This window comes from Rhipicephalus sanguineus, chromosome 7, assembly GCF_013339695.2.
Source record: "Rhipicephalus sanguineus isolate Rsan-2018 chromosome 7, BIME_Rsan_1.4, whole genome shotgun sequence".
Taxonomy (NCBI): Eukaryota; Metazoa; Arthropoda; class Arachnida; order Ixodida; family Ixodidae; genus Rhipicephalus; species Rhipicephalus sanguineus.
In genome coordinates this window covers 128,195,406-128,208,749 of record NC_051182.1, presented here as the reverse complement: position 1 = coordinate 128,208,749, position 13,344 = coordinate 128,195,406, and the positions used below count along the sequence as shown (strand labels likewise).

General features: G+C 47.4%; 1 protein-coding gene across 6 annotated transcripts in view; it reads left to right on the top strand.

The window, feature by feature from the left end:
* LOC119399885 (meteorin-like protein) overlaps window positions 1–13,344 on the top strand; it is a 109,453-nt gene that overhangs the window by 31,097 nt on the left and 65,012 nt on the right. Inside the window, exon 1 of one of the 6 annotated variants that reach the window (XM_037666763.2) lies at window positions 6,460–6,859. The exons of the other annotated variants lie outside the window; for them this stretch is intronic. Within the exon in view, the coding sequence (XP_037522691.1) occupies window positions 6,711–6,859 (149 nt within the window). The 5' untranslated portion in view covers window positions 6,460–6,710. Of the gene's footprint in view, window positions 1–6,459; window positions 6,860–13,344 lie in introns of those variants that run through there. 6 annotated transcript variants of the gene reach the window in all.

Below are 13,344 nucleotides of genomic sequence, written 5' to 3'. Positions count from 1 at the left end.
TGTGCATATTGCCATGGTGTAATGTTTCTCCATTGATTCAAATGATCTTCATGCATCCTATACTGAAACGAATTTAAGATGTCATAGTTCAGCGAGAACTCAATTTTGGTTGTGACGTTAAAACAGTGCCTCGTTACGACGTTAAAACAGTTCCTTATTAGAAAGAATTGACTACTATGCACTTCAATTGACATTTGATGTGCGTGACTGCCAGCTGCTTGTAATGACATATGGAAGACTGCTCAGCGAACGCAATTAAAGGGCAGTGCATTACATATCTTGTTTTGTTATACAGTTCTCTAGCAGGCAGTTGTCATCAGTAAGGGCAAAATAGGTGGCACAGCTAATCGATGCATGGAGAAACAATGTGAGGGTATAGGGCGCCTGTGCTGGTGATATGAATGCACCGCAAATAATATCGTAGCACTAATGAACTTTGCCAGAGGCAGGTTGTGTTCATCTTTAAACGATTAAATTAAATTCGCAGGTGAGGCAAGAGTGAAGAAAGTGATACCTCAGCGAAGTTATGTGTCGAGTTCTGTGAAGTATAGTTTTGGTTTACGATTGTGTGATCTCGCGATATCATTTGAGCCGCAGGGTTTGAAACACCCCCTCCCCAAATTTTTTTCAATTTTGCGTGTTTATATGCATGGGCGTCTGCGTCAGCAGGACTTTGTCTTGTGGGGTGCAAATCCGTGTTGCGTCGCTGCCGGGGGAGGGGTTGAGCGCTCGCGTAGCTTGGGTGGAGGCCAAGTGCCAGTGTGGCTTGGGGAGGTAAAGTGCCCCTTTTACAAACCCCAGTTGACGCCAATGTGTGTATATATATATACATACACGCACCTATACAAACGCACGCACTAATAAAAAAAATTGATGGTCAATTGCGCCAAGACGCGGATATATAATGAGAATTACGAGGACGAGACAGCACACCAAAGTTCGATGAATGCGCAGTGTTGTACACACAGACACAAGTGCGCGTATAAACGTTTTAAATGGTTGAGGCTATAAGAGTAGCGGAAGTGCATGCGTGAGCCAGCCGTCGATTAACTGCATAAAGGAAAATGAAATTCCTAATCTCTCGCATACAGACTAGCCAGTACGTGTGTCTGGTTGACGGTTGGCGCTGCTGCCATGGTGCACTATACGCCAGGGGCGTAGCCAGACATTTTTTTCGGGGGGGGGGGGGGGGGGTTCAACCATACTTTATGTATGTTCGTGCGTGCGTTTGTATGTGTGCGTGTATATATACGCAAGCAAAACTGAAAAATTTCGGGGGGGGGGGGCTTCAACCCCCCCCCCCCCCTTGGCTACGCCCCTGGTATACGCGCCATACAAACGTTTGTGTCTGTCATTACTTCCCTTAATGATAACCAAACAGACCATCAAGCCAAGGAAAGTGTAGGGGACGTTATTCGTAGTAATTATGACGTACTTGGGAAGAAGTGGACGAAAAGACAACTTGACGCCGAACCTGCAACCTTCGAACAACGCGTCCGATGTCGATCGTCCTCCCGTCCACTTTACCGGCCGTATATCTGTGCCGGCGGCAAGTTGTCTTTTCGTCCACTTTAATATCTTCATATTTATAACGTAAGTACCCTATAGACTTTCCTTCGCTTGATTGTCCAGGTTCTCGTTAAGGTACGTGTCTATGACAAAGAAAAACGAGCCCTTAAAATTCTCCTTCCTTCGTTCATCTTCTTTCCCGCGCCACACTTGCAAAAAAAAAAAAAATTGTAAGGTGGCTTTTTTGCAAGAATATTTTCCAATCGAAAGATTTCGTTCACAGCAAGAATGATTTTCTCGCCCTAAGCGTATTCACCCCTCCACATTCCGGTCAAGGTTCGCAAACTCCACGAAGGCTTTTCCAACAGTTACTGTTGTCACGCCTCATTGTAACTATAAGCTCTGCGGTCTTCCGCATAAGCGCAGTAACTCTAGCTTTTGCAAAGTAATCAAAGTGGACTGCGTTTTGTGTGGTCTGGTCCTCTTGTGCCCGTGTCGCCATGCCTTGCCTGCTTCTTTCATGATGTACAGCGGTGGTCAAACGTTCCCAGGCCGCACTACCATATGATTACATGCGATAGCATCCTGGGGTTGCGTTTGCGTGAATGCGACAGAATGGGACGCGGTTAGCGCATCACAAGTAACGCGATGCGCCGCCGTTTACGTGCAGCACATTTTCCTTTTTATATGCACGTTGTCAACGAAGGCTGCCTGGGTGCCGCCATAATCCCCTCTGGGCTGTTGTATAAAGCGTGACACCCCCCCCCCCCCCCCAAGTGCGCTGCCGAGGCGTGGCCGAGGCTGCGACGTCAGCTTTTTTACTCAACAGTCCGGACAGGAGATATTAGTGATTTGGAAAAGATGGAAGGGGGGGGGGGGAATTATGGCACCTTCGCACTAGTGGTGCCTAAAGTCCCTAGATTTTCCCCCTCTTCTTTCTAGGGACTTTAATGGTGTCAAGCCTGAAGGAAGAGCGCAGCTGGGTGCCTCCTTGTTTCTCTTTATTTATTTAATTAATTTATTTAATTATTTGTTCTTTTTCTTCTATCTATTTTTTGTATCCCTTTCTTTCTATTTCTCTTCCTCGCCCTTTCCATCTTCGTTTTCTTTCTTCTCTTTGTTTCTCTCTCTCCTCTTTCTTTCTCTCTCTATTTGTATTTCTCTCTTTCTTTGTTTCTCTTTCTGTCTCTCTTTCGGGTCTGTTTATTTCTACCTCTTTCTATCTTTGTATGTCTTTATTCCTTTATTTCTGTCTATTTTTATCTTTCTTTCTATCGTTTCCTTTCCCTCTGTCTATGTTTTTCTATCGCTTCGCAGCCATCTTGTTCTCGTTCACCTTCAAGTGTGGCTCACACCCACTATAGTGCCTAGAATATTCTAGGCACTATACACTCACTGTGGGGGATTGGCCAAGAATTGAGTGGTTTTATAAAATGTTACGGTACTTTAGAATAAGGGAGCTTGTAGAATAGAAACATTACAAATTTGATAGAACATTTTGGCGCTCGATGAAATGTGTAAAAAAAAAAAAACATAGTTCTTTTTTTTTATTAGTAATAGATATTAAAATAAAATAAACCAATGCCCTAACTTTTAAAATATATACATGTGTCTACATAGAGGGATAATAATATAGATTAGCTAGTTAACCGATTGATTTCATTGAGGTAATCCCTCACAGCCACGCGAACCTTCGCATTGGAGAACCGAGAAATAGACGCTCCAAAAGACAAAATGACAGGCACAAGCAAGTTCATTCCAGTAGCACGTAAAGGTGTTTCCAAAAGAGTTTTTCGTGCTGTAGTATATCGCCTGCAGGTCAGAAAGAAATGATCGATAGTTTCCAGCTCACCACAGAACGCGCAAAATGGAGCATGTGCCTGAGCAGATGTGTTGGTAGAAATTTAGCTCTTGGGCTAATGGATTCTTCATTTTTAGTTGACCAATGGCGAGCAGTGCACGTGATTTGCCAAATTTCTGTGGCAGTTGATGATGATAGTTTTCTGGTGACCATGTGGCACGGCTCAGCGCAGATGATGATCGTTAAAAAGGTTAGGATTCGGTGGTGCGGGTTGATGGCGATGGCGTCTCTTTCCAAGTAGTGTTCATGAGGCATGCTATTTCTCACCATGTGTGTCTGGCAAAATTTCTTTTAACTCTTGCATGGTTCGAAGGTCCCTCTGGCATGTGCAGCTGCCATCTCTGGGACTCCAAGCACACCGTACGTCCCACGGTAGATACAGTGCATACCACGCTACAGTGGGTGAAGCCTTGCCCGCATGCTGAAGCTTCGCCTTGTTTCTCGGAATGCACGGCGCCCGATTCGGGAAGTCGAAGGGACGAGCGTTCCCACGGACGGAGGACCACGGGACCTCCTGGAGGGCGACGCTACGATTGTCTTGCGCCTGGTTTGCTCTCTGGAATGTTAGCCCGATCGTGGGAGCACATACGCATATTTTACCTACAGCCCTGCCCAAAGCAAACTGGAAGGACTAAAGTATTTTGTTAAAAAAGAAGAGAGACAGAGAAGGGTGCTGCTTGTGGTATCGATTAGGAAAAGTTAGCAACCGATATCACACGTTAAATCATTAAAAAAAGAATGTTTAGTTTGTTTTTCTTTCTTTATTTTTCTAAAATAACGTGGGTATATTAATAATCGAATTAGTGTATCTTTTATTTCTTGGCGAGTTTATGTGTGTAAGTATAAGAAATTAAAATAACGCGCGTAAGTTACATGAAAAATTGCGTACGGTATTACAATTTGTAAAACAACAATGATAATATATCAGCGGAATTTCCGTCGGCACTTGTCAAACGCCAGGGCATTTGGCGTATGGCGCCTGATGTATTTGTAATCACTTATTTATTGATCGCCGACAGCGTCATGAAAACAGTATACAACCGAAAGGGGAGGGGGTTACAATTTTCAAAACAACAGTAATATCGGTATATATGTAATAAACCGGACTCTAGGACGCGGGTTCGATTCCCTGCCACGGCGGCTGCATTTCGATGTGTATGAAATGCAAGAGCACCCGTGTATCACTGGCGTAGCCAAGGGGAGGGGGGTTCTTACTCCCGCTGAAAGTTTACGATTTTGCATGTGTATATACACGCACACATACAAACGCACGCACGAACGTACAGTGTCGTCCACATCTAATGTGGACAACTCAGTAGTGTTCAATACCTCATAGACGCGGATCCTTAATAATTCGGGAAAAATATTATTGTGCTTATGGAGACCATGATTAGACATCATATAACAGGCATTCCCCTCGTGAAGTAGAATAAACGTTCGAGTTCTGCCACCTAGAATGCTAATGAGCTGTTCACCTTAGATATGGTCGACCCTGTACATATGTGAAGTATGGTTAACCCTCCCTCCCTCCGAAAACAATTTCTGGGTATGCCCTTGCTGTCGTGTCATTGTTTTATGTGCACGTGTGTGTACATGCAGGTTTCTGAAGATAATGGTGGCCGAGTACCCCTTATGTATTACATTCCAAGAACTACATGTTTACTTCACCCCTTTACCGTTGGAAAGCCGTGGACCGAAGGCAGGCCGTTGTGAGCAGCACGTCATTGCTTCATTTTCGCATCCATCGCGAAGCCCGTTGTTTGTCGGACTCGTCCAGTGAGGATAGGGGTTGCGCCGAAACTTGGTCTTTTCACGCGCCTTTGCTTATAGTGCCCTTTGTCCGATTTCTGTGGGCCTTGGGTTCCCACAATATGACTGCCTTTCCTATCTTTAGGCTGGCTTTTAACGTGTGTTCTCATGTCAGAAGCCTCCTCGAGGCGTTCTTTCTTTGCTTTGCCTGTATGCCTTGTACCAATCTACTGTCCGCATGTTTGAGCTGAAGCGCTTGGTCATGGCCCCGGATTATCTTCAAATAAGCGAAGTGTCTGCTTCGAACTCTAGAGGCGACCTTTGTCTGATGGGAGGTATACACCCCGACCAAAGTACAACAGGCGATAACCGCAAAGCAAATAGACTACAGCTCTCAGAAGCAACATGCCTGCTCTTTTCGATGGTAAGCATACGCGATATCTTATCCAGACTGTCCTAAGGAAGATTTGTACTGTGGCATATTGTTTGAACGCGTTGTGTGCTCTGTAGTTCTCCCACGATTTGGCAACGCGTGAGTCGCTGATGACAATAATGAGTCATCACCTCCACATCTTGCTGGCTTGTTCCTTAGAACTGGCTCTTACCCACTCTGTGTTCGCGTTTAAGCGTCCTTTGCTTCATTGTCCCGGCTCTGACGCATTTACAAGCTTTCATAAAAGGCAGTTATCTTGCGATGCAATGTGATGCGGTCTCTCTTCGTTGCTAATGTTGTTGCTATCTTCACGCGAAGGCAACGCACGGCAGACGTCTCAGTCACGCACTGCGGTACTGTCAGATATCAAAACGATGGCAAATCGATGTTATCTGGGGTCTTATAGAACAAGGGACGACGTGCACGGGCCAAATGCAGCGAATTATTGCGTACGGTAAGCGTAGAACTTGCGCAAGTTTGGTGTACCGGGAACAATGTTTGAAAAACGCGCGGCGTACGCTCTGCATACGACTGTCTTGGAGGCCATAATTTGTCACAAGCTACCTGCTATAGTGATACCTAGATGGCGCCACCATCAAACGTCTCAAATCGCTTTACTTTGTTGAATGCGCGCAAATCCCCCGAAGCATTTCTTTATCCCCCCGCATCTCCCTGTCTCTTCCCCACTCTCCCTCGAAGAGTCGCCCCCGCACCGACCAATGAGCGAGGAGGTAAACTCACTTCTCAAACCGGGCCGTCAAGCTCCGCCCCCAAACGAGCGGGCGAAACAACAACCCGGACATGTTTCACGGTGCCGGCCCGATCCCCACCGACCGAGCAACCACCGAGCGCTCTTCGCCTCAGAACAGCCTCCGCGCTGCTGGATTGCGGGGCGGCAGGACGTTGGTTCGCAGTCGCGTTGGTGGTGTTCGTGTTGCGCGCTGGTGTTGGTGCTCGCTCCCTTGTCATCGGCCGGGTTTGTTGTGCGTCGTCTGCTATCGTGGAAAGTGGTTTGTGCTGACGTTGTCCTCTGCTCGCGGGAGACAGAAGGCGTCGGATATCGCGCACTGACGTCCCGACGTTGTTGCTTCGCGAGACATGGCACGGCGGCGGCGGCCTGACACATCAACGACGGCTCTGTGCTGACACGACGCCGACATGGAGTGTAATAGTCCCGGGAGGCCGCCACTGATGTCGGGGTGGCGGCCCTGGGCGCCAAACTCGTCGGTGCTGTGTGCCGTCTTCTTTCTGCTCGCTGTTGGACAGTGTGTCGTCTGCAACGACTCCGGCTGCGACTGGGATGGCAGGTACGTGTGCCATCGTGCGTCGTCTGTTGCTAGCTTCTTGTGCGACTTAAGCTGTGCAATTAAGGTACAGAATTAAGTTGTGCGAACCATGCTGTAGCGCTGAATAACAACAATCGGAGTTGGAAGGATACCAGTGTACTCAATCCGCGCTAGTGATTTTTTGACAAGAAGCTTGTCTAAACTTAGGAGTAGAGTGAACTCAACTAGTCTGTACATCATTATGCTACAGCGCGACAAGATGAAACAACTATAACATTGAAATAACAGAATATCGTTCCTTACACTGTCTGCGCAAACGCACTTTAGGAGACGGAGACAAAAGTCCTTATCTTGTGGCAGGGGCGTAGCCAGAAATATTTTTCGGGGGGGGGGGGTTCAACCATACTTTATGTATGTTTGTGCGTGCGTTTGTATGTGTGCGTGCCTATATACGCAAGCAAAACTGAAAAATTTCGGGGGGGGGGGTTTGAACCCCCCCCCCCCCCTCCCTTGGCTACGCCCCTGTCTTGTGGCAAGTTCTTTCTCACAACGAATCAGATAGCGATAATTCGTGAATCTCCAACCTACCCACCAGTTTTGAGCGCCATTGCAAGATTATTTCGGTGCACTACATTTGTCATGTTACCCTATGTGATGCGCCATTTGAGAGAGGGGTATCGAGTTCGAACCAAACCGTGTTTTGCCACTTAGGATGACGTCATACTGGAGTACAGCCTTGTTTGGTGTAGGAACTACTACATCACCCTGAGGGAGAGTGCCTCCATACTGTGGTAACAGCGCTAAGTTTTCGTCACTGCACGGCTTTACGCGAGAGACGTCCAATCGGATCGTCGAAACAACGAAGACGCCGCAGAACTCTTCCGACTATTCATTAGCGATTGCATGACGTCAGGGGCGTAGCCAGAAATTTTTTTCGGGGGGGGGGGGGAGGGTTCAACCATACTTTATGTATGTTCGTGCGTTCGTTTGTATGTGTGCGTGCCTATATACGCAAGCAAAACTGAAAAATTTCGGGGTTCCGGGGGAGGGTTGAACCCCCAACCACCCCCCCCCCCTTGGCTACGCCCCTGCATGACGTCATTATCAAACGACGCTGGCGGCGTACCGTTTCCATCGATTACGAAAACCATGCTTACGTGCGCTTGTCAGTGAAAACATCGTAATGCATTCACTAAGAATATTCGTAAGTCAGCGAAATGTTCTCAAAGGCTTACGTATACGCAACCCAGATGCGATAGAAAAGCTGAGGAATTTGACAAGCTGTTGTCCCAATAACGTTCCACAATAAATACAATAACGGCACACAAGGCTTGGTCCGAATGCAAATGTTCACCCGCGCTAACGTATCGTTGTTATTTTGAAGTAGCCAGGGGTTCGTGAGCTAGCTGGGTCACTTGATCAAAATAAAACATCTCTCTATCCACTTCTTGGCTCCAGAGCGCAAAACACTGCAGTGGAACGTCGTTCTCGCTGTAGCGAAGCGCGCCTGTAAACAAGCCGGTTATTACGAACACCCATCTGTCCTTGGTTGGCACCAGTTACGTCGGAGCGGCCGCCAGTTATTTGCATTCACGCGATCTAATCGAGTAACACCAAACACGGTTTCACTATTTTTTTTTCTCTGTCAAATGTTTCTGCAATCGTGGTAAATGGAGAGATTCTTTGAAAAATATCGCTCGGCGCACACAAGAACGCGAAATCTGTTTGGCATGGTTCTGCACGCTAAGCTGTTGGTGCACTGAATACGTATTCCTAAAAACTCCCAGATGAGTGTACACCTTTCCACATAAGGCTCCCTGGGTGCCGCCATAATCCCCTCTGGGCTGTTGTAAATAGACGTCACGCCCCCCCCCCCCCCCCCCCAAAAAAAAAAAAAACACTGCCGTGGCATTGACGTTAGCCTTTGTACTCCCATGCCACAGTCCAGAAAGGACGCAACATTTATGAGGACTAACAGACAATCAGGCCAAGGAAAGTATAGGGGTTGATATTTGTAGGAAATGTTTTATAAGTGAGAGTAAATTAAAGTGGACGAAAAAATTCCCCGTCTTTTGTAGTCCAGTCCCGTGAAAAGACGCAAGGCTTGCGGAACCAATTTTGCCTGCGACGCAGCTGCTTGTTGAGCGTTCCCGATCCATAGTGCCGTTGAAACATGGAAGTTTACTTTGAACCTCGCTTCCGTTCTCCAAGCATTGTTCCACGCTTTGTCTAAGCGTACACTTAAATTACTGACGGTTACTTGTCAAACCCGACGTGTTTCCTCGAAACCTGTCAAAAACAAAAAAAAAACAAAAAAAAAACCGGCAGTGGTGACTTGGAAGCGAAAAAAAAAAAAAAAGCTACCAAGACAGAAAGCAACTCAAGCAAGATTGAACAGGCTGCTCGAACGCATAGACGAGCGACTGCACCTTTTGCTTGAAGCGGTGCTCAGTCAAGCGTCGCACTATACGCTGTCGTATTCTTTTGGTGTAAATGACCAGCCGTGCGTACACACTGTGCAGCTTTCTAACGAATACTCGTCACAGCGGACTTTTCTTCTTCCTATAGTGTATACATAGTTTCACTTTGAAAAGGGAACGTGGTAGTTCGTAAACAGCGACACGGGCCGAAATAGATAATAATATATGTGGTTTAACGTCCCAAAACCACGATATGATTATGAGAGACGCCGTATAGTGGAGGGCTCCGGAAATTTCGACCACCTGGGGTTCTTTAACGCGCACCTAAATATAAGTACGCGGGCCTCAAACATTTTCGCCTCCATCGAAAATGCAGCCGCCGCGGCCGGGATTCGATCCCACGATCAGCAGTCATAACCACTAGTCCACCGTGGCGGGGCACGGGCCGAAATAGAGGATGCAGGGATGTGGCTGTTGTCATTAACAATGAACAACACTGTACCGACGGTGAGCTTGTGTCGGCGATCACTTCCTTATGACTACTTCCTCTTCCGGGCACCAGTTATGTTTGCTTTAGTGTCTTGATGCCGCAATGTCTGCTTTTACATTGCGTTGAGACCGTCTTTTGGGTACGAATAAAGTCCCTAACAGGGAAAAATCTAGGGACTTTAGGTACGAACCTTCGTAGCTCTTGAGCGTATGCGCACAAAATGTTTCCATGCCGCAGCGCCCGCTTCAGTTGCAGGGTTGCATTATAATTTTGAGTATCCAGCAGAATCCTTTGAGAAATATTAAAGGGACGTTAAAGCGAAACAATAAGTTAGTTTAGACTGATAAAATATACTCCGTAAACTCTTGTGTAATTAATTTCTCCGCCATATGTTTAATGATAGCGGAAGAAATCAATGCCAAAAGTCTCACGTTTAAATTTCCCGCCGAGATCTCCGATGGTGACGTCACGGATTTCAAAGTGTTCGTTTTTTTTTTGGCCACATTGGCTTAGCGAAGTTTCCTGAAACTTCGTATCATATGTTATGTCACTGGCTCCCTCAGAAGACAATGTACTTCATTTTTACCGATTAGGAACTACGGAGGCCCTAGTAGACCCCTTCAACATCTATGACGTCACGACGACTGGTTCGGGAATTTCAAGGTGGCGGCGCCACCGGCATTTTCTTTTTGCGCGTTTTCTCGCTTACCAAGCGTCTTCTTGCAGCAACCATGGTGTTTTTCATATTGTGAAAGAGTAATTTACTAGTACGAGAAATTTTGTTTTTTTTTGTTTGTTTGTTGCTTTAGTGACCCTTTAAAAAACCCTGGTTTTGGTTTATTTATCTACATCACAGGCACACAGGGGTACGTGCGAAAGTGGCTTGATGCGATGGGATAAAAGCTGCATTTCGCAGCTTGACTGGCCCCGTCACCCAGAAAAAAGAAAGACTAAGCGTGCATGCATGCTTTATACATGAACGGGCTGTTTCTTACTGCGCCATAAGCACTACAGCCTTTTCTCGATAGACACGTTATAAGGACACTCTTAATGGGCAAGCGCGCAACTACGAAGTCATTAGCATATCGCAGCGCGGTTCCTTATCACGAGCAGGCCAATGCAAACGGATGTGGCCGGCATATAGTATACAAGGGGGTCGATTTAATGCATGTGTCCCGCCATCCACCGCGCCGTACCGGCTGCAGTGTAAGCAAGACGAGTTAATTATACTGCCGCGGCGGGTACGAAGGCTATCTTACTTTCATATTGTATCTTTTCTTTCCTCTCTTTTCAAATGCGGCCGTAGCAGCAACGTCCTATATAAATGAACGCGCCGCCCGGCCGTGCGCGGCGTTTCAGATATGAATCGCGATAGCTGTCCGAATTCCTAATTGAAAACTGGCTTCTTATTCTCGCCCACTTGCATATTCGACGGGCGTGAAGCAGAAGTACAGCAGAAGTGGCGCACTGCTTTCCATGTATGACTGTAGGATTGAATAGCAGAAGGAAAGCAAAAGATATGGCTTTCCAGACGACATTTAGGGCTGAGTAGCGAAAATACAGAAGTGGCAGATATACCGTCGGTCATGAAACAGACGTAAAGTAGAAGTGTCATATACTGCTTTCCAGACGGCATTTAGGGCTGACCAGAAGTGGCGTACTGCTGTCCACAGAACCTTATATGGCTGAATAAGTGAAGGAAAGAGGTTAACGAAAAATAGCTTCCGATTGGCTACCCTACAAGGAGAATAGAAAGAAGAGAGAGAGAGAGAGGTGTAGAGCGGAAGTGGCACATATATATCGGGAATGAAAGAGGAGTAAAGCAGAAGTGTCTTAGTGCTTTCCAGACGACATTTAGGGCCTACTATAGCAGAAGTGGCGTTTTGTTTTCCATGTCACCATGGCTTGTTTTTCATGGCTGAATAACAGAAGTATGCAGTAAAAGTGGCGTGCTGCTTTTCAAACGACTTTACGGCTGAATAGATAGCTTGCATTGACGTCCCTGAAACCGCCGTGTTGGGGCACCAGCATGGCGGGACGCGATGTTTGCGATGTCGCATTAAATGTTATCAAAACATCACATGCACGTTCTTTAGTTATTCACGCAAAGATGGGTTTCTGCCATGTCGTTATCACATTGAAGCAGGTTAACCTCAACTTGTTTGTCACCAAAGCCGCCATCGTGGAGCGCCGCACGTTCAGAAGATGCGTCCATGACGTCACGTGCAAGCTATCGTACAGCAGAAGTGGTGTCATACGTCAGTCATGAAACAAAAGTAAAGTATAGGGAGTATGCACTGAAACTGAACCGCAATGTGGCGCTGCGGTGCCCCGAGCTGGGCGCCATTTTTGCGGTTCTCGTGCAGCAGCCGACCCACGCTTGCTACTGTGCTTGCTGTGTGTACGCGCTAGGTGTTGTGTGGTGTTTCCCTGCCTTCCGTGTACTCGCGTGTATCATTAACGATAGTACGGCGTTGGAACTGTCCCCTACCACTGCGTGTTGCATGGACTTGTTAAAGTGCCCAAGCCGCAGGACGTTGTTGCGCGTCGAGCTGCGTCAATCGGCTATGGTGAACTGCGCTGTTTACGGTTGCTCCAACCGCACAAGAAACAGCCCCAACGACGAGAACTTTCAACGGGTAAGGTTCTATGTCGTGCCGAAAGTTATATCATGACAGTGTGCGAAGACAACGGAGCTGTCGTCAAAGCGGAGAGCTCTATGGCTGAGCAGAATTCGTCGCAAAGACCTGGACGAATCGGCGACGCACTACCGCGTTTGCGGGGCGCATTTCATCACAGGTGAGCGCGGCAGCAGCATAAAATGCATCTCCTCGGCGTTATATTTTACGTACAGCACTGCAGCGTACGTTCCATTTCAGGAAGACCAGCTTATTTGATGGACGAGGCCAATCCCGACTGGGCGCCGAGCCTCAATCTCGGCTACAAGTCCACAACGCACGCTAAAAGAAGCGCGAGCAACAGCCTACCTTTGAAACGACGACGATGTTGCCATCACGAAGAGTTTTCACCGTTGGTGGCTCCACGAGGCGGCTTGTGACATAATTGTGAGCCTCCAAGGATTTGTAGCTCTTAAGCTGCTCCCGCGTCACGAAACTTGTCCCGTGAACAAGATAATCGTTGATATCCGCACGGTCTACGCTGGGATAGCAGCCAACATCGTTCGTGAACTGGTCATCGGAAATCGCCAAGGGGTCGTCGCTACCGCATTTTGCGACTTTGATCTCCTGCGCTCGGGATCAGACAGCGACTTGGCGTAGTCGCTGAGCAGCATCTTTTCGCTGCAGCAACACGGCGATCGCTTGCACAGCCAGGCAAATGACTAGATCCGTGCAACACGCAGTGCTAGGGGACAGTTCCAACGCCGTACTATCGTTAATGAAACACGCGAGTACACGGAAGGCAAGGAAACACCACACAACACCTAGCGCGTACACACAGCAAACACAGTAGCAAGCGTGGGTCGGCTGCTGCACGAGAACCGCAAAAATGGCGCCCAGCTCGGGGCACCGCAGCGCCACATTGCGGCTCAGTTTCAGTGCATACTCCCTATTGTTCTTCATACGAATTTTATAGCA